This window comes from Piliocolobus tephrosceles, chromosome 9 (genome assembly GCF_002776525.5).
Source record: "Piliocolobus tephrosceles isolate RC106 chromosome 9, ASM277652v3, whole genome shotgun sequence".
In the NCBI taxonomy this organism is placed as follows: domain Eukaryota; kingdom Metazoa; phylum Chordata; class Mammalia; order Primates; family Cercopithecidae; genus Piliocolobus; species Piliocolobus tephrosceles.
The window spans coordinates 98,234,234-98,260,395 of record NC_045442.1 but is presented as its reverse complement, the minus strand read 5'-3'; the positions used below and the strand labels follow the sequence as shown (position 1 = coordinate 98,260,395).

Here is a 26,162-nt window from a genome sequence, read left to right as displayed (position 1 = left end):
GTGATCTGTTGCCGCATTAGATTCTCATAGGACCGCAAACCCTTTTGTGAACTGTGTGTGCAAGAAATCCAGGTTGCGCTCTCCTTATAGGAGAATCTAATGCCTGAGGATCTGTCACTGTCTCCCATCACCTGTAGATGGGACCGTCTAGTTGCAGAAAAACAAGCTCAGGGTTCCCACTGATTCTACATTACAGTGAGTTGTATAATCATTTCATTATATATTACAAAGTAATGATAATGGGAATAAAGTGCACAATCAATGTAATGTGCTTGAATCATCCTGAAACCATCCCCCAACCCTGTCAGTGGAAAAATTTTCTTCCATGAAGCTGGTCCCTGGTGCCAAAAAGGTTGGAGACTGCTGCCTTGTAACACTGGCCAACACTTCAGACTGGTGAAAGTTTCATTGCTGAAATACTTTTTTTTTTTTCAATTTTAAGCACACTTCCTCCATACAATGGATAATTTAACCTTATTTAAAGTACTTCCCAACATTTTTATAATGAGGATATATATTTTACAAAAGGATAAAAGCATTACTCCTGTCTTTCTTTTCACTTTGTCTTTTGTGAACTCAAACAAGGTTAAATAAATTTTTGGTTTTTTTAAGACACTCAGCTCACTGAAACCTCCACCTCCCAGATTCAAGTGATTCTCCTGCCTCAGCCTCCCGAGTAGCTGGGATTACTGGCATACACCATCATGCCCCACTAATTTTTGTATTTTTAGTAGAGACTGGGTTTTGCCATATTGACCGGGCTGGTCTTGAACTCCTGAGCTCAAATGATCCACCCGCCTCAGCCTTCCAAAGTGCTGGGATTACAGGCATGAGCCACCGCACTCGGCCTAAATGAACTTTTAGTCATCTTTGTTCTACCGTAAGCTATTCACTCACCTCTCTTGAAAATTTCATAACGTATGGAAAATCCTGCACCATGTGTTTCGTAGTCAGAGACAAATTTGATAAAAAGAAATTGCCCTGAAGACACAACAGGAGGAGGGGCTATCTTTCCACAGAACTTTCCCCATAAACGTCCATTTTCATTTTCTCCATCGAAGACTTCCACGTAGTCATACCTAACACACAAACATGGAAGAAAACATTAGGTTGGTGAGAAATGCCCTTTAAATTTCAATAACTTAGACACCAGCATCATCTAGCATAGTGTGCCAGGAAAAAAAAGTTCTATCTGCACTCTTCACTGCATTAAATGGAGGGGAAAAAAAATCTAGCAAAACGAAATAATTAAAATGGACTACATCATGTCTGCATACATCTGGCAACACAGAACTATTAAGAATAATGGTGTCCATTATACTTGCAGACAATGTCAGTTAAAGTAACCAATTAAAAAGAAAAAGAAAAATCTCATGAGCACAATCCTCTATTATTAAATTGTGTTCCTTTGTCTATGGTGGTGGGGTGTCAATACATAATGCTATGCATTCTTTTCAAACTGTGAAGTTCTTTTATGAATTCAAAATGTCTCCTTGGCTGGAGCTTTCTATGAACAATACTTTGATTTCTGTGAGCGACCCTCTAAACATATGGCCACAGAATAATAAACAGATTCTTTACTATTTAACTGCATTCCACCAAACTCCAGACTTCTTTGAAAATAGTCTCTCAGTAGCCACATCCAATAGTTAAAACACAGATTATCTTCCCCCAAATGACACTTGGATCCTAGAGCGTAATTTCTCCCAAGAAAAAGTTTAGTTAAGAATGGAAAATAACTGTGTTTATACCTGCCAGTCTGAATCTTTAAAGTAATATCATTGTTTGAGTCTTTAAAGAAATCTTGTTGTTTGAGAGAGAAACGCTTGATACCACAAAAGTGATGAGATTTAAAATTCAGGCTTAATAATGACACTAAGGATACAAATCGTAAGGAAAGTGACCATAAATATTACTCAAAAGTTAACACGGAAATAAGATATACTTGGATCTTATTTATCTTTAAAATGTACAAAGCCATCACCAATACACTCGTGTCCCCTAGGAAAATAAGAAGGCTTTTGTTTATTTGGTGTTATGTATTTCTTAATAGCTTGCTCTTCCTTCTCTTTTTATTTACCAAGTCACCTAGGAGCAAGAGAATCTGATTCATCTTCCATTTTTCTTCTAGAAATGACATGAAAACATTACAAGACATTCATTTCCAAACTTTATTTTATTTCTGTGCTTAACTTGGTTCAAAAGTCCTGGGATATATTAATTTCAGGAATGGCTAAAATATGGCAGTAACATAAACTGTATCTGGCAATTTAAAATAGATCAAAGTGGGGGAAATCTTCATAATGCCCAATGTCATCTTTAACAATCTCTTCTCAAACTGCCTGGGATGCATGACTTATGTTTACATAAAGTCTCAGGAGACAACTGCAACCATGATATCACTAGTTAAAGTGGACAGCTTAAGGCTCTCTAAATTAAAAATGACATTACCTCATCAGTTAAAACTGTGTGCCAGCTTTGTGTATATCAAGAAGAAAATAAAGCTGACATTGATGGAACTAAGCATTAACATATGTGAATTATTGTATTAACTGCATTTCCTCTGCTACATATGATGCTTCCAGTAGTAGATACTTGGCCTGCTAACACCACCGTCCCTTTGCAAAATTATGGAAATACACAGAGGTATTGTTCATTTCTCCATACTTTGGGAAATGCTTTGCATGTTAAAAGAAGACAAAAGAGAAGGAGGAGGAGGAGAAAAAGGAGGAGGAGGGGAGGGGAGGAGGAAAAGGAGGAGGAGGAGGAGGAAGAAGAAAGCATTATGTTTAAAATCTTAACTAGCCTTTATAATCAATGGGATGTAGCTGGAAAGGACACCATCTCTGTACTCATTAAAGCCCCACAAGCTGGCATTTATGGAGTAATTCCTTTTATCTCTACTGCTTCATTGACAAGGCAGGTTTGCATGTTTCACCCCACGCCTTCTTATAATTTAACTGTGATTTGAACTGTTGACTGTGTTTGGCCTGGCGACGGTGCATCCAGCTCTGCAATATAGGCTTTTTACTTGAATCCTGACATGGTCTGAATACTAAGTGGCCAAATTCTAGCTCATGTTGCCTTCCAAGCACAAATAAGAGAGGTGGATGAGGCATTCTGAAAAACTAAGGGCATTTCTGTTGAGGATACGTTCCTCTCAGGTAGCAGAGAACTCAGCTAATATAGTGCCGGTGGATTGCAACAGGGAAAGGAGCTAGTATTTTAATTCACATATCCTCCAATAGTAAATACTAGGCGCTCCTCTTGGCAAAAGTAAAAGCTATTTTTAAAAGTATGTGTGGGGTGGTGAGTGGGGGGTGGGGCCCGGATTAGAATCTCTTCCCAGCAAGAAATAAGTCATTGCACAGTTAAGTGCCAATTTTAGGAAATTGAATTATTCAGGAATACTATAGTTACATTTGTAAACTGGAAGGCTGCTATCGTTTTAGCACTTCTCTTCAAACTACTATCCAACAGGGCCCCAAAGAGTATCACAAATAGCAGCTCTTGTAAATATTCAGGAGGGTGTACTGCGCACAAGTTGCAGAGGAGAGTATTGCCAAAGAAGTTAAGGAAGCAGCTTGCGTCTCCCTCTGGAGTTGATACCAGCTCCGCTCGCTAAGTTTCGCACTGGCAAGCGTGCTGCCAGGAATGCAACTGGTGTGCCAGCATCCCTCCCTAGAGACTAAACGTGTCACCACTGCAACGCACCCAGACTGCATTGGCCTGAGGCCCAGGATCCTGAGTTTGCAAATTTTGATCCCGAAGCCGGCTGCACATTGCTCTGTTACTGTTGCCAGTGTGGCAAACACGGCATTGCTCGGGATGTCAAGATCTCCAGTCACGACAGCACAGCAGCCCGGCAAAGGTGAAAATGAAGGCACCTGTTTGGCTCTCATTCACTCCCCGTGTTCCAGACGCAGGATGAGAGCTGGGAATTAGGTCCGAGAAATTTAATTCATAAAAACTAGGGGAGGGGTCAGAGAGTTGACCCCTCTGTCTGTCTGGGTCCCTGCTCTGGAAAAAGAAAGCTCCAGTTTACAAGGAGGCTATGAATGGATCCAAAGGGCATCACCATTCTATGCAAGGTGTTTTTCTCTCTGCTCACATACAGACAGGGCTCCCATCTGGGGAAGGTCCCTCTCCAGACCTCACCCTCCACGCTTACTGCCCCCAGAATGTAAACATGATGTGGATTTTTTAAATATTCAGAAGACAACCAACCCCTCCCTCCTCATTTAGGCATCTTCCCATTGTTTTTCTTAAGTTTTCTACCTTAAACCTTTTCCATTCTATAGTAACAGTGGTGAAGTGGGTGAACATTACAGCCAACTAACTCAAAGATAGATCTCTGCCTAAACCCTTTTGTAATTAAAAGGTATTTTGCCACAGTTTCAATTTTGGGGTTTAATCCACCAGGTCGTTGTTTTCATGAGCGTCCGTGGCTTTAGAATCCACACTCCTCAAGCTAAAAGCCTACTGGCTCCGTATTTCCCCAGGCTCAATTTATCTACGTAGATCCGGGTGGTGAAACATTTTGAATCCTAACAGTAATCACAGGTTAGGTTTCCCAGAAGAGTGCTCAAAGAATAAAGATTTCTTTCTAAGAATTCTTAGAAGGATTACCTAGAGATTTTTTTTTTTCTTTGGGAAAGTTTGAATTATGGCTTTAGGAAAATGGCCAAGTCAGGGGAAAAGTGATGGGAAAGTGAGAAATGTATTCAGTCACTAAAGAGCGGTTTCGGAGGCTTTATAGGTATGCGGTGCTGAACAGATGAATAGTGACTTTGCCTAAGTCAGGTTTTCTCTTGGAAGCACAAATGACCCCTGACTCTCTCCGGTGGAGATGGTTAATGGAAAGGAAGCTAATCCTCCACAGGGTGTTGTCTGACACTGTGAGCTACTGTACCAACTCCCCAGACTTCTGGACATTTTCACATTATTAGGAAGGGGGATTTGAGGTGGTGGTGTCTTTTTAATCTCCTTCCAAGAAGATCTCCCCCCACTGGCATACATACATTAATAATTGAGAAACATGATGCCTGACATCATAAGCTGGAGTGAGAAATGATATCGGCGAACACAATTTTCACCTGCAAAAATGTGTTTCTGTGGGTCTTTGGTTTATTTTGCACGAGGCATTAATAGCCATTAAAACTGAACAACCTGTAAACGATCGCTGTGCTGCCGTCCAAGAATTAACTTACGTATCCCCCAAAAGAGAACAGATTTTTCTTCCAGAGTATTAGAAAGACGATTTGGAAATAAAAATATACAGTGGTGGAGCTAGGAGGAACCAATTAGTCTGCATCTGTGTTTCTGAGTTTTACACCAGAGTCGTCCCCTAATGGTTCTGGCTTGCTTGCAATGTTCTAATCACAATGTATGAAAAGTCTTAAAAGAGTCATCGCCTGTTATTTAACAAAAGCATATTTTAGAAATCTGTTCTAAGGAAACAACCCAGAATAATGTCAAATACCATGGAATATTATTCAGTCACTAAAAAGCATATTCAGCTCATGCTTGTAATCCCAGCACTTTGGGAGGCCAAGGCTGGTGGATCACGAGGTCAGGAGATCGAGACTATCCTGGCTAACATGATGAAACCCCGTCTCTACTAAAAATACAAAAAATTAGCCAGGCGTGGTGGTGGGCCCCTGTAGTCCCAGCTACTCGGGAGGCTGAGGCAGGAGAATCACTTGAACCTGGGAGGCAGAGGCTGCAGTGAGCCGAGATGGCGCCACTGCATTCTAGCCTAAGCAACAGAGTGAGACTTCGTCTCAAACAAACAAACAAACAAACAAACAAACAAACATGTTCAGGCCAGGCATGGTGGCTCACACCTGTAATTCCAGTGCTTTGGGAGGCTGAGGCAAAAGGATTGCTTGAGGCCAGGAGTTTGAGACCAGCCTGGGCAACAAAGCAAGAACCCCCAACCCCTTCTCTACAATTTTTTTTTTTTTTAATTGGCAGGATATGGTGGCTTGTGCCTGTAGTCCTGCCTGCTTGGGAGGCTGAGGTGGGAGGATCACTTGAGCCTAGGAGTCTGAGATTGCAATGAGCTGTGATGGCATCACTGCACTCCAGCCTGGTCAACAGAGCAAGACCCTGTCTCTAAAATTAAAAAAAAAAATGCTCAACAAGTTTCTTAAATAACAGGAAAAATGCTTATGATATAATCGGTGAAAAATCAGAATATAAAACCCTATGTACAGTATATTCTCAATTCTTATTCATATTCAGAAAAAAAGCTGGAAGGAACTAACTAGGCCAAGCCATTAGGTGGTTATCTCTGGGTAGTGACGTTACGTTCCTTATTCATTTCTGTATTTTTCAAAATTTTTACAATGGACAAGTAGTCCTTCATAATCACATAAAAATTATTTTGAAAAGCACTAACTACCTATATAGAAATAAGCAAATCAATACCTGTTTGCCTTATTTTCCATTTTTTGGTTAAAAAAAAAAACACTATCTTGGAAGTGAATCAAAGACTGGCTTCTATTTGTTTATTTATTTATTTATTTATTTATTTATTTTACCACTGGATCAATGAGATGCTCTGTGTGATATTTATTTTTAGGACCAGAAAGTTAAAATGAATTGGATTTGATCTCCTATTTTCTGAAAGGCTGGCAAGAATTCTTGACATTGCACGGGAATTTCCATGTCAGCGTGTTCTCACATGTATTATCTAATTTAGTCTTTACAATGATCCCAGGAAGGCAGGTAGTAGGTGGTATGCTAGAAAGAGCCCTGAGCTGGGGGAGTGCTGTATAAGAGACCCAGGAATGAGGTACTTTTTATGCTTTTAATATTTCCTACTTTGAGGCAAGCTTGATTCCGGTATCTGCACTTGTTACTCCCTTTCATATTTTGCAGGGAGGGGGATGGGTGTGGCCTTACTTTAGAATTCGCCACATTAACTATGGGTGATTCATTTTTCCACTGGTTATTGTTGCTAGGCAATTGTCTCATCAACTAATACCTCATTGATTTTTCTGTGTGCTTAGAGCATCTTGGTTTGCACAAAGATTTATTGAAAGGACTACAAGAGATAACACAAAATAAGTCCTGGATCAAAGACATATGTCCCATGATTCGATACCAGCTTGGGCCACAAAGCAAGAGCCCCTAACCCCTTGTCTACAATTTTTTTTTTTTTTTTTTTTTAATTAGCAGGGTATGGTGGCTCGTGTCTGTAGTCCCAGCTGCTTGGGATGCTGAGGTGGGAGGATCACTTAAGCCCGGGAGTTTGAGGCTGCAGTGAGCTGTGATTGTGCCACTGCACTCCAGCCTGGGCAACAGAGCAAGACCCTGTCTCTAAAATTAAAAAAAAAAAAATATGCTGAATAAAAGTTTTTAAATACAGGAAAAATGTTTATGACATAATCAGTGAAAAAGTGCTTATGATATAAGCAGTGCATGAGTGAGTGTATGTGACAGAGAGAGACAGACACAGGCAGCAGTCTTGGTGTCTGGTGAGTCCCACAGAATGGGCTTCCTGCCAGAGCTGTCCTGGTCCTCCTGCTCGGGGACCTCATGACTACTGGAAACAAAGCCCACCCTGCAAGACTGAGATGAAACACGGTTGGCTCCTGGAGGGGGCTGCATGGTAGCGCTAATTTTGTTTCCTTCCTCGCACCAGCACTGTGGGCCTGATCACGGGCAGCTCCAGGGAAGGCCTGACCGCCACCAGCACTGCCACCAGCCTGGGTGGCAATGCCCAGTTTCAGAGCAGCTAAGGGACCTGAGCCTCAGAGCAGTGCCAGAGAATCCCTAGACCTTTCTATGAGAAACGGAGAGGCTGGGCCATGACCTGGCTGCTGTCCTCCCAGTTCCTAGCATGTGGTCAAATGTCAAATTTCTATGAAAGTCATTCTAAATGTGTGTAAAATATAAAATTGCATGCTATAAAATATTAAAGAAGAATAATAAAGAATATTGCTTTATTATATTGTAGTTTCCCTTGAAGTTTGTTTTTAAGTTTATAAAGTATTTTTTTAAAAAAACATATTTTTCTATATATATTTTTCACACATATTTAATGTATTTATTCACTCATTCATTCATTTATCTATGTATCTATCTTCCAATTTGCTCTCTGTGTATTATAAGCAGGACTGTGGGACATATGTCTTTGATCCAGGGCTTATTTTTACATTTTATGACACTTCCTAAAACTCCGTTTTTCTTACTTCTTGTGGTCCTTTCAATACACCCCACAAATCTAATTTTTAAACTATAGCATTACTACTTCTATACTTTGTGATGTGTTTATGCATATTTGCATCTAGTAATACGCTGTAGATACTGTCAGGGTGTAAGCTGACATTTTTTTTTTCTGTTGGGGCAAGCACTTATGACTTATTAATAATCCCATTCATTTTGGTAGGGCAGTGATTATTTAGTAGCCTTTCCATTTCCCTACCACTGAACTCCTTCACCAATCTTATCACCCAAACTCAGATTCCATCTATTACTACATGGGATGACTCAAGGTTTTTGCTGTCTGCATAGCTCCAAAATAAGTACAAGTTCCAAATTTCAGGGAGGATCTCCTGGGCTGCTTGGACACAAGCCACAGAGCTGGGAAGAACGTGGTGCTAAGACCAGAGCAGCAATGTGACATCCATCAGTGGCTGCTGGATGTACTTAAGCTACACCCTCTCTCCTGCAACCAACTTCACTGACTGTAAATGGGACACCAAGTCCTCACCTCTCTTGCAGAAAGAAAAAATTAAAATGTTTTCAGAAACATTTGTCTTGTCTTATGTCATTGTCTTCCTCAAAATCCTACATAGTGTTACCCTTGAGTTTGTCCAAAGGCTTCAAGGACATTCTCCTGCAAGAAATTCCAATCTGATATAGTCCACTTAACATCTTACTCTGATTCAGTTTAGGAAAGGTTTCCATATATATCATGCTGAGATGACCAGTTCTCGAATAATCAAAGTACAGTAAAGCTCACAAAGCTAATCTCACACATTAAAAATGTAACCTTTAAGTTTTTGTAATGTCTCAGGGGTCATAACAATGACTATCAGTAATTTTATTGTCACTAAAGAAAACTGATGATTAATTGATGAAATAGATAATCACGTCAGGTACAAGAGTTTATAGTCTCAGGAAACAAGGTATTACAAAAGTGAGGAAAAAATAAAATATCAAAGAAAAAATTTATAAGAAACATTAAAAGAGATCAAAATGGCTTTCACTGTAGTAATGCAAAGGAATAATAATTGATTGTGCACAGGAATATGAGAGCTGTCATGGGTGATGGTTAGTCAAGGCTGACTTGGAAGGAGAGAAACCAAGGCAATGAATGTCTAGCAGATAGTGGACTGTTGGTTTCCTATTGCAAAGTAACAAATTATCACCAATTTAGTGACTTGAAACAACACACAGTTCTTAGCTCACAGGTCTACAGATCAGAAGTCTGGGATGACCTTGCTGGATTCTCTGCTCAGGACATCACGGGCAGAAATCAAGGTGCTGGCTGGGCTGCAATCTCATCTGGAGCTGGGGATCCTCCTGGAAGCTCATACCACTGTGGCAGAGTTCAGGTTCTTGCAGCTGCAGGGCTGCAGCCTCTGCCCTCTTTCTGGCTGCCAGCTGTGGGTGCTCCCAGATCCTCTCCGTCTTCAGTGCCAGCAGTTGATAATCTCCCTAGCATTGCATTCTTCTCACATTTCCACAGGCTTCTGGAAATGCTCAGTCCTTTCACCAGATGAAGTCATCTCACCCAGGATAATCTCCCTTTCTTGAGGTTGATGGATGATTTGGTACTTTAATTAAATTTGCAAAAGCCCTTTGCAGAAGCTCCTAGATTCGTGGTTGATTGAATAACTGGGAGAAAGTAGGTGGATATGAGAGGCTGTAGATCTTGGGGACCCTCTTGGAATTCTGCCTACCACTAAGACCAGGTTCTGCTAGGACCCATGGGGATTGAAAGCTGCAATGGGTACTGAAGGCAGGAGGGATCATCTCCTCCATCTCCTGATGCAGCAAAAGGCAGTCGGGTCCAGAGTAAAACCAAGGGCAGGACTGGGAGGCAAGTGATGGTGAAGGCTGTTTCAATGTCTCTCACCATAGTGGCTATAGGTTTGGGAGCTCTGAGCCTACAGGCATTGCTCACAATGAATAGGAAAGCAGGATAATTGATTGAGCCACACTCTCCTGATTGAAGCAAAACCAGAAGCTCCAAGACTGATTGCCCAACACACGTCTAGAGACAGAAAAGTGATAACGGCTTAACTCAAAAATAAATGTATCAAAGCATTAAATACATATGGTGTTAAACAATGATCAAAATATATAATGTTAATGAAAAAATATTTGGAATCTAAATTTCTTGTTTCTGAGGAGTTTCATTTCATAATTAAGATTTATTGTCCAGGAAGACTTGTTTTTAAAAAAATCACCCTTCGCATGGGAAAATATTTCTCTGATTTACCCCAGATTACAGAACCCAAGGAAGCAGTCTAAACGGAAGGGAAGGAATGCCTCCCTTAAAAACAACTCTGCTCCAGAAGTGATGGAATCTTCTAGTGTCAGACTTGCAAAGTTCAGTATTTGTAGAAAACTCACATGCCTGTAATTACGATAAACTCAATTCCCATGTAAAACTGTGCCATCTGGAAGATATTAACATCATTTATAACTTGTTCACCTCCCTATTTCGTAGAAAATTTTTACTCCTTGCCAACTTTCCACTGTTCTTCAGGGAAAAAAAAAAAAGAATTACTTTCATGGATTGTCTCAAGAAGAGTTTATATAGCAAGTCCAGCCATCAAGAAGTGATAAAGGAGGCATTTTGTACATATTTACTTCCTTCTTATTGCTTTAAGTCCTTATATCCTTACTTTGAATTTTTTTTTTCCTGTAAAGAATATTCTCCACCAGGCACTGTGGCTCACACCTGTAATCCCAGCACTTTGGGATGTCGAGGTGGGCGGACTGCTTGAGTTCAGGAGTTCGAGACCAGCCTGAGCCATGTGGTGAAACCCCGTCTCTACCAAAAATACAAAAATTAGCTGGGCGTGGTGGCACACGCCTGTAGTCCTAGCTACTTGTGGGGCTGAGGCAGGAGGATCACTTGAACCTGGGAGCTTGAATCGAGATGGCACCGCTGAGCTCCAGCCTGGGTGATAAAGTGAGACCTTGTCTCAAAAAAAAAAAAAACTTTTTTTTTTTTTTTTTTTGAAACAAAGTCTCACTTTCTTGCCCAGGCTGGACTGCAGTGGCACAATCTCGGCTTATTGCAACCTTTGCCTCCCAGATTCAAGTGATTCTCCTGCCTCAGCCTCCCAAGTAGCTGGGATTACAGGTGTGCACCACCACACCCAGCTAATTTTTGTACTTTATTAGTAGAGACAGGGTTTCACCATGTTGGCCAGGCTGGTCTTGAACTGTTGACTTCAAGCAATTCACCCATCTCAGCCTCCCAAAGTGCTGAGATTACAGGTGTGAGCCACCATGCCTGGCCTCCAAAGTAATTTTTTTAAAGTGAACTGACCCTTTGTTTTTTTAATCACAGTCATGCAGAGAAGGTTCAGGCCATAAGAAATGGATTCTGTTCTTTGTTCCCAGGCTCAGGAGCCACTCCTGCACCTTTGATCCAAAAGGTGGCTCCTCCAATAAGAAGGATCACTATCTTTGACACCTCACAAAGTGTCACAGGGGACAATGAGGAAAGGAGGTGACACCTGCCTGACGTCTGGCAGTGAAGTCAGCCAAGACTGGATGACTGTGATCTCAGTCAATCTGCCACTGACTTGTGCCCTGGACAGGTCACTAACTGATTTCTGTGAGTCTCAGTGGCTCATCTGTAAAATGGACAAAATGATGATTACCTCGCAGAAACCCAGGGAGAAATAAATGAAATCATATATGTCACGATGCTTGTAACAGTTCGATGGTCCCTTTCCAAGTGAGGTTGGGATATGGAGAGAAGGAAAGAGACAAATACATAGAAAACCAAATGGAGAAGAGCTTTGTTTTCCACAGGGTATGCTACCAGGTCAAAACAGGCTGTAGTTTAGGCAGTTCAGGAAATTTAGCTATTGCTATCTCCCAGTGATAACTTAGAAGATAACCAACTCTCAGAATATGACCATAGCCTGATATTCTGAAAATTACTATTTGGAATGACAGTCAGTTTTGCCCTAGCATTGCTCTCAAAGTTCAGTCAATCAAGGCCATTGTCAGTAATGGAGTTAAATAAAGCGATTTATATATACTATGGTATTTTTTTTTTTTAATCATGAAATCCGTTAAGTGTTTCCATTGATGTACCCAACTGATTTAATGAAGTGCAGTTGGATTAGTGCTATTAGCGTGCAGTGCTGAATTTGCTCAAACAGCCCCCTTAATTGGTATGGTAGAGGCACCAGGGTGCAATTTCCAGTTCTGGAAAGGCAGTACGTCTGGCTTACTGCATCACAAAATCATAATCCTCAAATTTTCTTTTTAATTCTTTGGAAACAAGAAATGAAGCAATAATTCTGTTTTATATTATAGGACCTAATGTGCTAATTTAAAGACATTTTTAAAATCCTCCTGATTAATTAGTAATTATCCAGTGGGGATCTAGGTAGTTTGCTAATCAAAGCTACAGGAATTAAAATTGGCGAATTCTTATTTTTTTAAAGGCCCCCCACCGCACCCCACCCAATAACTACCATAGAACATTTTCAGCATCAACTAGGGGAGATTATTTATTCTGGAACAGGGAAGTCCTTTATCTTAAAATGACCAGTCATCTTTTCTGAACAAAAGCAAAAAATGTTGAAGAAAAATGGGTCTACTGAGAGCAGTTAGATGCTTCTTCCTTTTAGTGGCACTAATATTAAAAGAAATGTTGAGCTGAACTTTTTTGTCTTTTTTCTGAGGCAGAGTCTTGCTCTGTCACCCAGGCTGGAGTGCAGTGGCACGATCTTGGCTCACTGCAACCTCTGCTTCCTGGGTTCAAGCAATTCTCCTGCCTCAGCCTCCTGAGTAGCTGGGACCACAGGTGCCCACCACCACACCCAGCTAATTTTTGTATTTTTAGTAGAGACAGGGTTTCACTATGTTGGTCAGGCTGATCTCGAACTGCTGACCTTGTGATCCACCTGCCTTGGCCTCCCAAAGTGCTGGGATTACAGGCGTGAGCCACCGCACCTGAACTTTAAGAAGGGCACTGAGCACTGACCTAAGTCAAAATTGCACAATTTTGTTCAACAGACCCTTCCAGTTTCCTCAAAGTACAAACTGCTAAGATAACCACAACCAACAAATATGAATCTTTTAGAGATGTACCTAATGTATTCATGATGCTAGAATGAAATGTACGTGAGAAAAACAGATCATGTGTTAGAGAGTTTCCTTTTCTTTAATCTCCAGTGTTTACTGAAGCAGCATACTGTTTGCTATAAATCATCTTTAGAGTCTGATACGTTCATGCTTAGAGTATTTGTCCATTTTCTTTTTTTCATTATTTGAAATTCTATTAAGTCAAAAGGTGGGTGTATTTGCTCCATACTACTAAACTTCTATTAGTCTTACTATCCTGCCAAATATCCTCTATATGCCCAAAATCAATTTGTAATGCAGTGAATAATTTATATAACGAGAAATATATCTATAGATGTACAATAATACGTCAGATATAAACTAGAGCTTTTTCTTTTCTGACAACATGCGAAAATGAAAGATTCAGAGAACACTGTTTATTATCTAGCCAGTAGTTTACATGATTTTGTTTGTTTTCACTGACTTGCCTTACAGACTAATGAACTGGTGTACAGCAAACCTTTTACTATCTGTATATTAGGAACAAGCTCATGGAGAGAAGAAAGGATTGTAATGACCTAGGTAACCTCATGATTTATATGGACCTTAGGGAATAATTGTGTGTTTAGAAGAAAGGAAAGCAATGGCCATAAATGTTATCTAAGAGCAGGAGCATCATCTCAGCTAAGTTTAACCACATGACCACACAAAGGTGCAGCTTGCTGAAATGGGCCTTGTGGTTGAACATGTTTTAAACTAAACAAGGGGAACATCAACCCCCATCCTACCATCTAAAGTGCTCCTCAATCCCAAGATAACCTTATGACAATCCTAACAGGAAAAAACGGAATAGGGTCAAATTCACTAAAATAAAACGTGGCATAAAGCAAACATGTCCAAATGTACTCTTCTCCTAACACAATAGAAGCTAGAGAAAGGTATAAAAAATTCCCCCTGATAATACTTAAGGCTCAGCTGTGACAAGAAGACAGGTAGGCAAAGGCAGAGAGAATGTTGTTCTTTACCTTCTTTGACAGATTATTATTCCAGCAAAAAGGGGATTTGCTTTTACTAAAAACCAGAATATATAAAATAACTTAGCTTTTTACCATATTTAAGCAGCTTAATGTCTTTGAATACATTTAATGTAGACAGTTGCAGTTGACTGTACTTTATGCATAAAATTCATTAAGAGGATTGATAAAGTCACAGAAAGAGATAGGAACAAGCTGATTTTTCAGCATTTTCGTTTTCGAATTATTTGGGAGCATATAAGTGCTCATTTAAAAATGTCCAATAAAACAGGCCTTTTGAAAATCCTTCCAGCTGAAACTTATTAAAAATATTATAGGTTCCTGAAATTGTCATATTTAAAAATACCTCATATTTCAGATATTTCATTAATTCTTTTTCTTTATGGCAAATTCCCTAGATCATATTATTGTTTTCATCACTTTCTTATCTATTGTGTTTACTCCCTTTTTCTCACTAGTCTTATAAAATGCTTCAAGAGAAATTGTTTTTGATAGTAATTAGGGAAATGCTGCAAATAATGTTATTTTCATAAATATTCACAATTTATATCAGTAAATTCAAGGCTCTGAGAGTTATGAAAGCCTGAATTAACTTGGTTAAACCCAACATATGTCAATCTCATTGATCACATGACCCTTTTATGACATAATACCTATGGAATCAGTGTTGTCATGAAGTGCTTGCTATGTGCTATTTTGAAAGGTAATTTACTTTGCACAAGCACAGATCAGAGGCAATAAAAAAAATTCAGGGAGAGAATCAACTTTGTAAATGAAAACATACATTTGAGAAGACAGAGATAAATTTGGCAATCTAGTTCTTTCTCCTTATTCTGCCTTCAATGTTAAGGATTTAATTTGACTCAGTGCTTTGAAAGACTGTTTTAGCAACTGTTTCTGGCCAAACAAGTACAATGCTGATACCTAAGACTGTGCCTATACTTGGTAAAAAGAGCTCAACCAAGGCTGACAAATACACTTAGCTTGTTTTCCTCTAGTTTGTCTCCCTCAGAGCAGGAGTCAAGAATGCCCTGGTTTTACTACTTTGAGTTAAGGTGACCACCATGAATAGAATGAAGCAATATTGTACAGTGGGAAGATATAATAGGCCAAGATTGCATTGTATAGATGGAAAAACCGGAGCCCAGAACACTCAACGGACTGGAACAGTATTCCAGATGCAGTTATAATAGAAGAATCAGAACTTATCACAGTATTCGGATGAAAGACAAATCGTGACATCTCATTTTTTAGGCGATGATGAGAGATTTTTCTGTGATTATTAGGATCCACTTCTAATTTGAGATTCCTACCACGGGATTTCTCATCCTTGCTCAAAACCCTACAGGAAGGGAGCTGGGTGCAGTGCTGTAATCCCAGCACTTTGGGAGCTGAAGTGGGAGGATCACCTGAGGTCAGGAGTTTGAGACTAGACTGGCCAACATGGTGAAACCCCATATCTACTAAAAATACAAAATTAGCCAGGTGTGGTGGCACATGCCTGAAATCCCAGCCACTCTACTCTGGAGGCTGAGGCAGGAGAGCTGCTTGAACCAGGGAGGCTGAGGCTGCAGAGAGCCAAGATCGAGCCACTGCACTCCAGCCTGGGTGAGAGAGCGAGACTCCATTTCAGAAACAAAACAAAACAAACAGCAACAACAGCAACAAACAAAACCTACAAGAAGGGGAAATTCTGAATCCCGACAGGAAGCTCATCCCATCTCTGACCCCCGGGTGATTATTCCAAATCTTCCTTACTTTGCCTCCAATCTGTTCCCTCAACTATTGTTTCTTCAGTATTTAATGCCATTCCCACCCATTGATCGTAAGACTGCATTTAAGTCCTCTTCTACATGATAGCCTTGCAGTTATCTGCACCATGATTTCACTTCTCCATGATGAGTTCCTAATTTTATGTCATTATAAGAAGACACAAATTTAAAGAACTCATTTATTAGACTGACACCTAAGAAACAGGCCCAAACACAGATAAGAAATGACTTCTCTAATTGCATAAAGGTTGTTGAGATGTTATTATTTTAACAAGACAGGGATGGCAAGCACTTTGAAAAGTGTGTATGTATGTATTTCACAGGCTCGGCAATATGTATGGGAAGTCTGTGTCACAGAGGGAAGGATGGATGACTAGACTTCCCCTCTGTGTTCTTATCCCTTAAATGCCTTGCTTTTCCCTCCATTCCTACATCCTCCAGCCTCTGCCCTTCTTGCTAATCTGGAACCAGGCAATCTAGAGGTAGAGTCTTGTGATGAGAATGAAGATATTCCCATCATTCTTTAGAGCAAGGATCCAGGAAATGGAGAGAGGTCCAGGGTAGAAGGAAGGGCTGATCCAGGTTTCTCATAGATGGCCCCAAGCACCAGAGAGACAAAGAAATGCCTGGATGACCATTTAACACAAGCATTTTCCACATCTATTTTGAGGGTTGGCTTTCTGATGCCACAGAATGAACTTAACTTATTCTGCTGACTTTTCTTTTACAAACTGGGCATGCCAGCCAAGAACTCCAAATTCTGGACAAAGAACATGTCTATTTTTGTAACTCTTTAATTGCTATGCTGAATTTTCTCTTCCCCCTCCTCATGCAACTAGGCAATTTCATGCCAAATCTTATAGTCCATTTAACATTTTTGCGTGTGTCTAATATAATAAGATTATTGCTGCACTGTAAAAATGTCATTGATTCAGGGGACCTTTCTTAATGACTCAGAGTGCAATAATCCCCCTTCCCAGACATAGCAAAATACCCATTTTCACTAATTAAACACACACATAGCCTTCATAAATTAGGAATTTAAAATCGGCTTTTGTAAATTTCAAAGTCAAATGGCCTTTATATCAATTACTTACTAAGGAATTCCTCCCTAATTATTCACCAAGAACATACACTCAAAAACACAGGTTAGCAGCTCAAATACTACTGGAGCAGAACTAACATTGAATTTGGCAGTCATTAAAAATAATAACTTCAACTTGATGTTTTTCTAAGTTTTCTTCTTTAAATCCAATGTCTTCAAAAATACTTTCTCATTAATGTGTGACAGGCACGTTAAACACAGGCTGTGCAAATATTTGAACAGTAATAATATTGATTTCTTCCACGGCAATTTTCCATACAAATGGTAGAAGACTACTAGCAAAAGTTCTGATTTCTACTCTCATGATGCTTTGCGATTAAACAGGAAAGGATTCTTAGCATATACGACATACATAATTTTTAGTGAAAAAAGTAGTAATAGCTTATATTTATGTAGCCCATTTTTCTTTAAAGCTGAAAGAGGTTTTATGCTTGTCATTATTTTAGAAGCTTGGAGAGAAAGAATGAACAGGTGGTGTCCTGTTACACATGAGAATACCTTTACTGCAGCTATGTCCCCAACACTGTTGGGAGAGTTGTCGACTTGATAAGAACACGGGTTTCACAGGCAATTCTTTAACCTGACTAGTGAGTCTGCTGAATTAACTCCTGCATTCTTCACCTGGGGGCCCATAGAGGTGTCTGGAGTGGAAGGAATGGCATAGACAGAGTCAATGCCTCATCCGTGGGTCTGAACCTTGCTGCCTGTGACTAGGATATCAAGCTATAGCATGGGTGCTGTGGAGAAGGTAAGAGAAATGGAAACTGTGTCTGCTGAAGATCATTTGAGGACATTTCCATAGCAGCTTGTCTGCCATGAGTCTCGAGCATGCTTAGCCCATTCACAACGTCAGAGCTGTCTCAAGATAGTGTGAGCCCGAGCTTTTCTGGGTTGCAAACAACACAGTGCCTGTCTTTCTAACTCTAACCCAGACTTGGTAAAGAATGGTATCTAAATCTGGTTAAAGTGAACTCTGATGACGGTCCTAAGAAATAAAATATATATCTTGGTAGATAAATGTCAGGGTAAAATGAAAGTTAGGATGGGTGATTTGGAGATCAAATGTATGTCCAGGTATTGGCCACAGCACTTTCATTTTAAAGCTCAAACAGAAAGAGGCATGCCTTGGCTAATCCTGTGGGTGCGTTTCTGCCCCAACTCCCTACCCAGTTGCTATTCTTGGGATAGTGTTAGTTCTTTTTACATTTCTTAGAGATGGAGTCTCGCTATGTTGCCCTGGCTGGAGTGCAGTGGCTATTTATAGGCACAATCCCACTAGTGATCAGCATTAGAGTTTTGACCTGCTTTGTTTCCAACCTGGGCTGGTTCACCCCTCGTTAGGTAAGCTGTTGGTCCCCTGCTCCGAGGAGGTCACTTTTATCAATGCTGAACTCAGTGTGGACATCTCATCAGCACAGTGCACTACAGCCCAGAACTCCTAGGCTCAAGTGATCCTCTCACCTCAGCCTCCTGAGTAGCTGGGACTACAGGCACACCACCTTGCCTGGCATGTTAGTTCTTTTGAAGGACAAAGACAAGAGCCTGATGTCGCTCATATAACTAGAGAATTTTTCTGGCATCCCTTTCCTAGAAGTTTCTTTTTTCTTATTGCTGCTGATTCAAATCCCACTCTTTCAAAGCCCACCCAAGGTTCATTTATTCTGTGAAGCTTTTCTTACACCCAATCACCTGTAAATGTTCCCCTACTTGAATGTATAAAACCCTTAATTAGGGAGTACAAACCAAGGAATAAAAGTTTGCCAAATGTTGCACTACAACTATTTTTAGGGGGGTTTTGTGTGTCTTATTTGCTTCCCTGATAAAATGTATACTTTTAGGTAGGAAATATCTCCCTTCTTAGCCTAAATTTTTCTGAGAATCAAAAACAGTACTGTTTCCTTGGGATTAAGCTCATACTACTGAGAAAATGAACGTACAATAGAAACTAGAACAACCACCGCATAGCCCAAGTAGTCAAACTATTTTATATTCATACTTTTAACAACACTTAACCAGAATCTTCTAAATCATTTAGGAACTAGCTCTGGAAGAGAACACCTTAAACTTTCAGAAATTTTTTTCTAAAAATCACATAAATCACTTCTGGGAAAACTCAAAGCATGGTGGGGTATACTGCTTTTGTTCCAATTACATTAAACCTTATAAAAACAGCCATCATGACAACAACATCTCTTCAGAAGGGCATGCTAAATACTTAGGGGGCTTAGCCTCACCAAGACGTTCTGGGATTTCGTTACCTAACGCCTATTAGTGATAATAAGTATTACGTCTATAAATCCCTAGGTGCTTATATCAGTCCTATCTATTTTAGTTTCCACAGGTGGAGTGATAGCTCTAACGAGATCCACGTCGTCAGGATTCCTGTTTAGAGAAATAAAATGTTTAGATCTCAACTTTCCTGCCATTCCCTAGAGGTGTTATAAATAAGGGTGACATTTACGCATTTCGAATTGTTCCTTGAAGAGCAGCAATTCATTATCTTTTATAGAAATTTGCTCCACATCAAGTCTCAGTCCAACTGACATTAACGTGTGTTAGATACACAAACAAATGGTAAGTTTTGCCTAATGAAGCTGTTAATTATTCTCCTAGTTATGTTCACTCCTTACTGTACTACTCTCCTCTACTTCCTTCAATTAGGCGCCAAGCATCAAAAGGTTTGCTACGTTTTATCGTTATCACGAATCTGAGTGCGCGACACACAATTCATTCTCTTTTCTTCAGTGCCTGAAAATAAAAATCCGCCACCTTTTGTACGGAAGGTCAGTATCTGTGGAGGCCAACATTTTAGACAGACTACTTGTTCCTTCATTTGAATTTCAAATTCTTATCTATAAATGCTTTTCACCCCCCACTTTAAATCCAGGGGCTAAGGAGCATTGTGCGCCCTACTTTAATAATCTTGGTCTCTTGTATAGCTTAGATATGTAAATTACGGGTTTTGTTCTTTTTATTTCTTCTTTTTAGTATCTAACTTCCATTGAAATGGAATATAAGTCCAGTAGCCACTTTGCAACCTGAGGATGTATAGAACGCCTGTATGGGATACGTCTATATGTGCATATATTCATATATGCTTGAGCATAAATATAAAATATTACAATCTTATCTGTCTACAGAAGATTAATTTACAAAACAAAAAGTTTCCAAATCTGTGCTAGTTTATGCAAAATGCTGTCATTTCAAGCTCATTTTGTGTACCTTTGTTACCAAGAGGTTTTTTTTTTTAAATTCATAGGGGCCACCAAGGCACAAGGGGATGACCGACCTGGTTAATCCAAACCACAGGACAGACAAAGGATTAATTCCAGTCGCCAGATGATTAACTCTGGTTGTTGGGTCACAACCTTGCCTGTCAGTAACTCGCTCCTAAACTCCTTCAGGAAAATAAGGAAACTTGAATACGCCACTTTTAAAGTCAAACTCAGTGCCATTATGAAAGACCCTGTATTCTGTGCAAGGTTTCTTAGAGGAATCTGATTTCCAGCTTTTGTTCAATTAGTTTTGTATCAGTCAATCCTTGTTTAAAAACATGTCATAAGTCTCTGCGGCTTGTGCACGCTTCAATTACCTCCGATTATTACATCAAGATTCACAAACGAGATACCAGAGTCACTCCTATTTACTGGGAAATGCTATTGAAACAAGCTGAAATTCAATTTCAGAAAAGATTGCAATAACCCGTCAAACATCCAGCGAGAGAGGAAGTTGGGCCTCACGGTGCGTGGGGCCATTGTTAAATGCAAGACGGCATCTCACCTAATAATTTAAACATGGTCTCGTGGCCTGACATTTTTAATGCTTCCTTGATCTCTTTCTTCTAGCCCTGCGTGTTCTTTGCCACTGTAGGGGGCAGTGCATAGCGGGTTATGGATTAAATACCAAGCCTTATTCTGCCAATAGCACTTTTAGGAGGGGCAAAATCATTGGGTACTTTTATAAATAGTCACGCCGTAGGTGTCCACAGAAAGCAATCTTTATTCAGGGCTTTTAAAAGCTGCCTGCTTTTTAGATACAAACCAATCCATAAAACTACCAAGTTCAAATTGTCTGCTGTTATCTGGGCACCTCTGCAGGCTGATTTGATGATTTTTGTCAGTGCAAATTAGGATCCTAGGTTTAACTAATACAATCTGGCTCTAAAAATTAATTTAACTTGCCCAGTACCCACGATACACAGCCCGGAGTTCGCATTTACTTTTGTGACTCATTGCATTTGAATTAAACTAGAGGGCTAAGAATTTTATGCCTGAAGCAGCTCTGACTCTGAAGAACAGAAACAAACACATATTTCTCCCATCATTTGCTGCTTCAGGGCAAGAAAAAGAAAGCCACTGTAATTTGGAGACAAGACTTTTCCAGACAACTGTGAACAAGAGCAACCACAGAGCAATACTAAACAGAAATGTGTTACAGAAACCTGGACTTCAGTAAGAAATCAGTAGGAGCATATCAAACAGATGCAAATATACAATTTTTGATCGATATGGTGTTGGCATGAATTCTAGATGTAAACTCAAAGGGATTTGAAACTTGTTTGTAAATGAACATTTAAAACACAGATTGTGAAGTGTTTTTTGGAAGCAGAGAATCAATTAAATGAAGAAAAATTTAGAAGAGTCATAGACCTGAAAATAAACTAGAAAATTGTCTGTTTCAAAATATCCTTATTTTCAAATATGGAAGCTGAGGCTCTAAGAGATTGGGTTGGCCAAGCTCACAGAGTTAGTTTTTTTTGTTTGTTTGTTTCATTTTGTTTTTCGTTTTGTGTTTTTGAGGCAGGGCCTTAATCTGTCACCCAGGCTGGAATGCAGTGGTGTAATCTTGGCTCACTGTAGCCTCGACATCCTGGGCTCAGGTGATCCTCCCATCTCAGCCTCCAGAGTAGCTACAACTACAGGCGCATGCCACCACACATGGCTAACTTTTTGTATTTTTTGTAGAGACAGGGTTTTGCCATGTTGTCCATACTGGTTTATGAACTCTTAGGCTCAAGTGATCCACCCTCCTCAGCCTCCCAAAGCGCTGGGATTACAGGCATGAGTCACTGTGCCCGGCCCACAGAGTTAGTTGTGAAGTCAAAAAACCCAGGTCTTCTGACTCCCATCTTGCACTTTTCCACAAACTTCTCAAACAGGTTTTCCCACTTGTATGGGTTAAGAATGCAAATCCTCTCTGCTAATTTACTTCTTTCCCAATTGTTCTTGGAGAGCAAAATTCTACAATGTCAAACTCTTGATTGTAGGCCTCTTATCTTTCTAGCATATTTTCAACGGTAAACAGTGATTTTTAAAATCTTCATTCAAAAAATATATATGCATTTTGAAGGGTTCTGATGGTCTTGGTTCATCTTTAATTGCAAATACAAGTAGAGAGGAAAGTAAGTTGTCTATGTATAGACCACATGCTGACCTTGACACCGAAGCCCAGCAGGTGAAAGAGGGCATCTGAGCATTTTGGTGGCAATCCTAACATAGGATTGAAAGGCCCTGAAGAATTCATTTGTCAAACCTAATCCAGTTCCAGCACATAAGCAGTATCTGTCCTGTTTTTAAAATCCACCAACGACGGTGGTTCACGCCCGTAATCCCAGCACTTTTGGAGGCCAAGGTGGGCGGATCGCCTGAGGTCAGAAGTTTGAGACCAGCCTGGCCCACAGATGAAACCCTGTCTCTACTGAAAATACAAAAATTAGCCGGGTGTGGTGGCACATGCCTGTAATCCCAGCTACTCACGGCTGAGCCTGGAGAATCGCTTGAACCCAGGAGGCAGAGGTTGCAGTGAGCCGAGATCGTGCCATTGCACTCCGGCCTGGGCAACAGAGTAAGACTCTGTCTAAAAAAAAGAAAAGAACCTCCGCCAATGAAAGTAATTCCACGGCTTCCCTATGAACTCATTTCTGTAGTCCATAACCCCTACCTTCAAGAAAATTTTAGAAGACAGAGGTCCAATTTGTCTTGTTTCAATTTGAGATCACGAATACTAAAATAATAAAATCTATCTTTATCTGGAATTTTTCAGATGAGGAACATTTATAAAATATTAACTTGAACACAATGGTCCAGACAGGAGCTTTTTTTCCCCAGGCTTTTCCTTCCCTGGAATATTTTTGGCTCGGCAAACTTGAATTCTAACTTCTTTAGTACATATCTTGGCAGCCAGTGCAGAGGAAAACAGATACAGGGTGCTTCCTTAGAATTTTACAACCTGTTTGGACAGTTGCATCTTTATAATGGAGATAGCAACTTTCTTTTCATGAATTCAATCACATACAATTAATTTCATTGTGCTAGAAACAAGGAAAACAGGCATGGACCGGAATTACAGAGGGGAATTTGGAGGGCATCTTCTCTGACCCCTAAATGCTACAGATAAGGAAACAGAGCCCCCCAGTAAGTTATGTGGGCTGCTAAAGGTCACAGGACCAACCGTCCACAGCAAAGTCAGCACTGGATTCTGGATTCTCTGCTTTTTCTATTAAAACACACTCACTCAACATTCAGTAAAGAGGGGAGAGAAAACAGAAAACAAGTTCATTATTTCTGAAGGAAGAATGCTTGCCATCTGCTAAAAGCATGCACGCAAGGACGCACACACACACACACACGTGCTCAAAACCCAATAAAATCCTTTAAAACATAGCTGATTTGCATAATAAAGATGTGACACTAATACCACATGATGGACTTGATCAATTTTTGAAAATCCATGTGAATGAATGGATTTCACTCATCCATACTCAATGGGAATTCTTTTGTCTGTCATAGTCATAGTATGGATAATGTGCTTTCTTCAGAATTAACCTCAGGACAACCCAAAGAGGCCGCTAATACCAACTAAAATATACTCTTCATTTTACATTACCATTGAACAATGCTGGTGTGTGAGCAAATGGATCTAAGTGGAATCTGCGGGCTTTGCAACCTCGAGTTAAAATCAGTGTGATTCCTTCCAAATAACATGTTGATCGCTTAGTAATTTTTATGTGCATGTGCAGTTTTACATTGCGGTAGGGGTCCTACATATCTCAAACGCTTCAGTGAGTGTGGGATTTGGGGATGAGTTCTTACAGTGTGAGAATGTAGCCAGAGCGTAACCCGGCATTTAGCTTCCTGCAAATGTGCATGACTGTTCTTCATGGAGTTGATGTCTTTGCAGAGGAATGCTTTACCAAAATCTATGTCCTGGCTGGGTGCAGTGGCTCGTGGCTGTAATTCCAGCACTTTGGGAGGCTGAGGCGGGTGGATCACCTGAGGTCGGGAGTTCGAGACCAGCCTGATCAACATGGAGAAACCCCCATCTCTACTAAAAATACAAAATTATACAGTCGTGGTGGTGCATGCCTGTAATCCCAGCTACTCGGGAGGCTGAGGCAGGAGAATCGCTCAAACCTGGGAGGCAGAGGTTGTGGTGAGTTGAGATCATGCCATTGCACTCCAGCCCGGGCAACAAGAGCAAAACTCTGTCTCAAAAAAAAAAAAAAAAAAAAAAAAAATCTATGTCCTAATAATTATGCTGAGAGAGTCAAGGGGGCCAGAAGAATAAGTATCTGAAAATTAATGAGGAAGATAAGAAGGAAAATGTCATTGTTGTGAAACACTGAAGAGTTCACCAGGCGTAAGGGAACCTGGAACCTGGGAGAGAATTTCACCTCTTTGGGCCTTGGTTTCCTCATCTGCAACCTAAGGGGATTACCCTAGAAGATCTCTAAGGCCCTTTCCATTAACAACAAACACATCATTATTCAAAAACAGTTATGCTGTGTTTGGGTTTCATCTTAGCCCAGGGTCTCCGACTTGTCCTGATACCACCTATATATATACTACATCAACTTTGGGCAATGGGTCTCAAGCAAAGCATTCTTCAAGTGCCCCACAGTTATCAAAGAATTTAAAAATCTTAGATTTTCATTTCCATGATTATCTTCTAAAAATGGCAGTGTATACCCATTGTGGAGCACCTAGACAGGTTCCATATAAGGAGTACTGCCATGTCTTTTTGTAGCAACATGTACGTTTGTGTTGATGATTGAATGACCGCCAAGTGTGGTGATAGGAAAGCATGAATCCCTATATAGCCAAGGTTTTCCAGTTGTTCAAAAATAAATCAGTGGTGGGAGAGGTGAACCATCACTTGGGAACACAGGAGTAACATGGATCCGAACTCAAAAGACCCCGCATCCTGGCCTTTGGCAGCATTTTCAAGTCTTTGGACAACTGATAAGCAACAGTTCATTCGTGGTCAGTCTAGACATAAATAGGCAGTGAAGAACTTTCCATTAGAAGATATTCTTCCCAGACCAGGTGCAGTGACTCATGCCTGTAATCTCAGCATTTTGGGAGGTTGAGGTGGGAGGATTGCTTGAGTATAGGAGTTCCAGACCAGCCTGGGCAAAAGAGTCAGACTCTGTCTCTACAAAAAAAGTTTTTAAGTTAGTCAGGCATGGTGGTTCACACCTGTAGTCCCAGCTACTTGGGAGGCTGAGGTGGGAGGATCACTTGAGCCCAGGAGGTTGAGGCTGCAGTGAGCCAGGATCACGTCACTGCACTCAGTATGGGCAATAAAGTGAAACCTAGTCTCAAAAAAACAAAAGATTTTTCTCCCTATATTATATTTTGGGGGTACACCATTAAATCATTTGGCCTGTTAGTAGCTAAAACAAATTAAACGATAAAAAGTAAATAAATAAAAATAAACAGCAAAGGCAATAATAATGGCTAAAAGGGCTGCCTATTATGCTAAAACTTAAGAAAATTAAGTTAATAACAAGCAAAGTCTAAAGTGCATGTACATTCTACTATTGTATTACCTGATAATAGGAATTTTGCTTCTACAAAATGCCATCAGTCATCACACCAAATTAATGTTGTCATCTGAGTGTTTGGGTTTTGTAGTTATGTTGGGATTAGTGTGTAAAGTTGCTTGGACTCATTTGTTTTATGGGAATACTAA

General features: G+C 40.2%; 1 protein-coding gene across 3 annotated transcripts in view; it reads right to left on the bottom strand.

Moving 5' to 3' along the window:
• The window catches only part of NRP1 (neuropilin 1), a 160,459-nt gene that overhangs the window by 94,220 nt on the left and 40,077 nt on the right, over positions 1–26,162 (bottom strand). For all 3 annotated transcript variants that reach the window (XM_023218148.2, XM_023218149.2, XM_023218150.2), the window contains one exon: positions 898–1,079. In XM_023218148.2, coding sequence (XP_023073916.1) covers positions 898–1,079 — 182 coding nt within the window. The remainder of the gene's footprint in view (positions 1–897; positions 1,080–26,162) is intronic.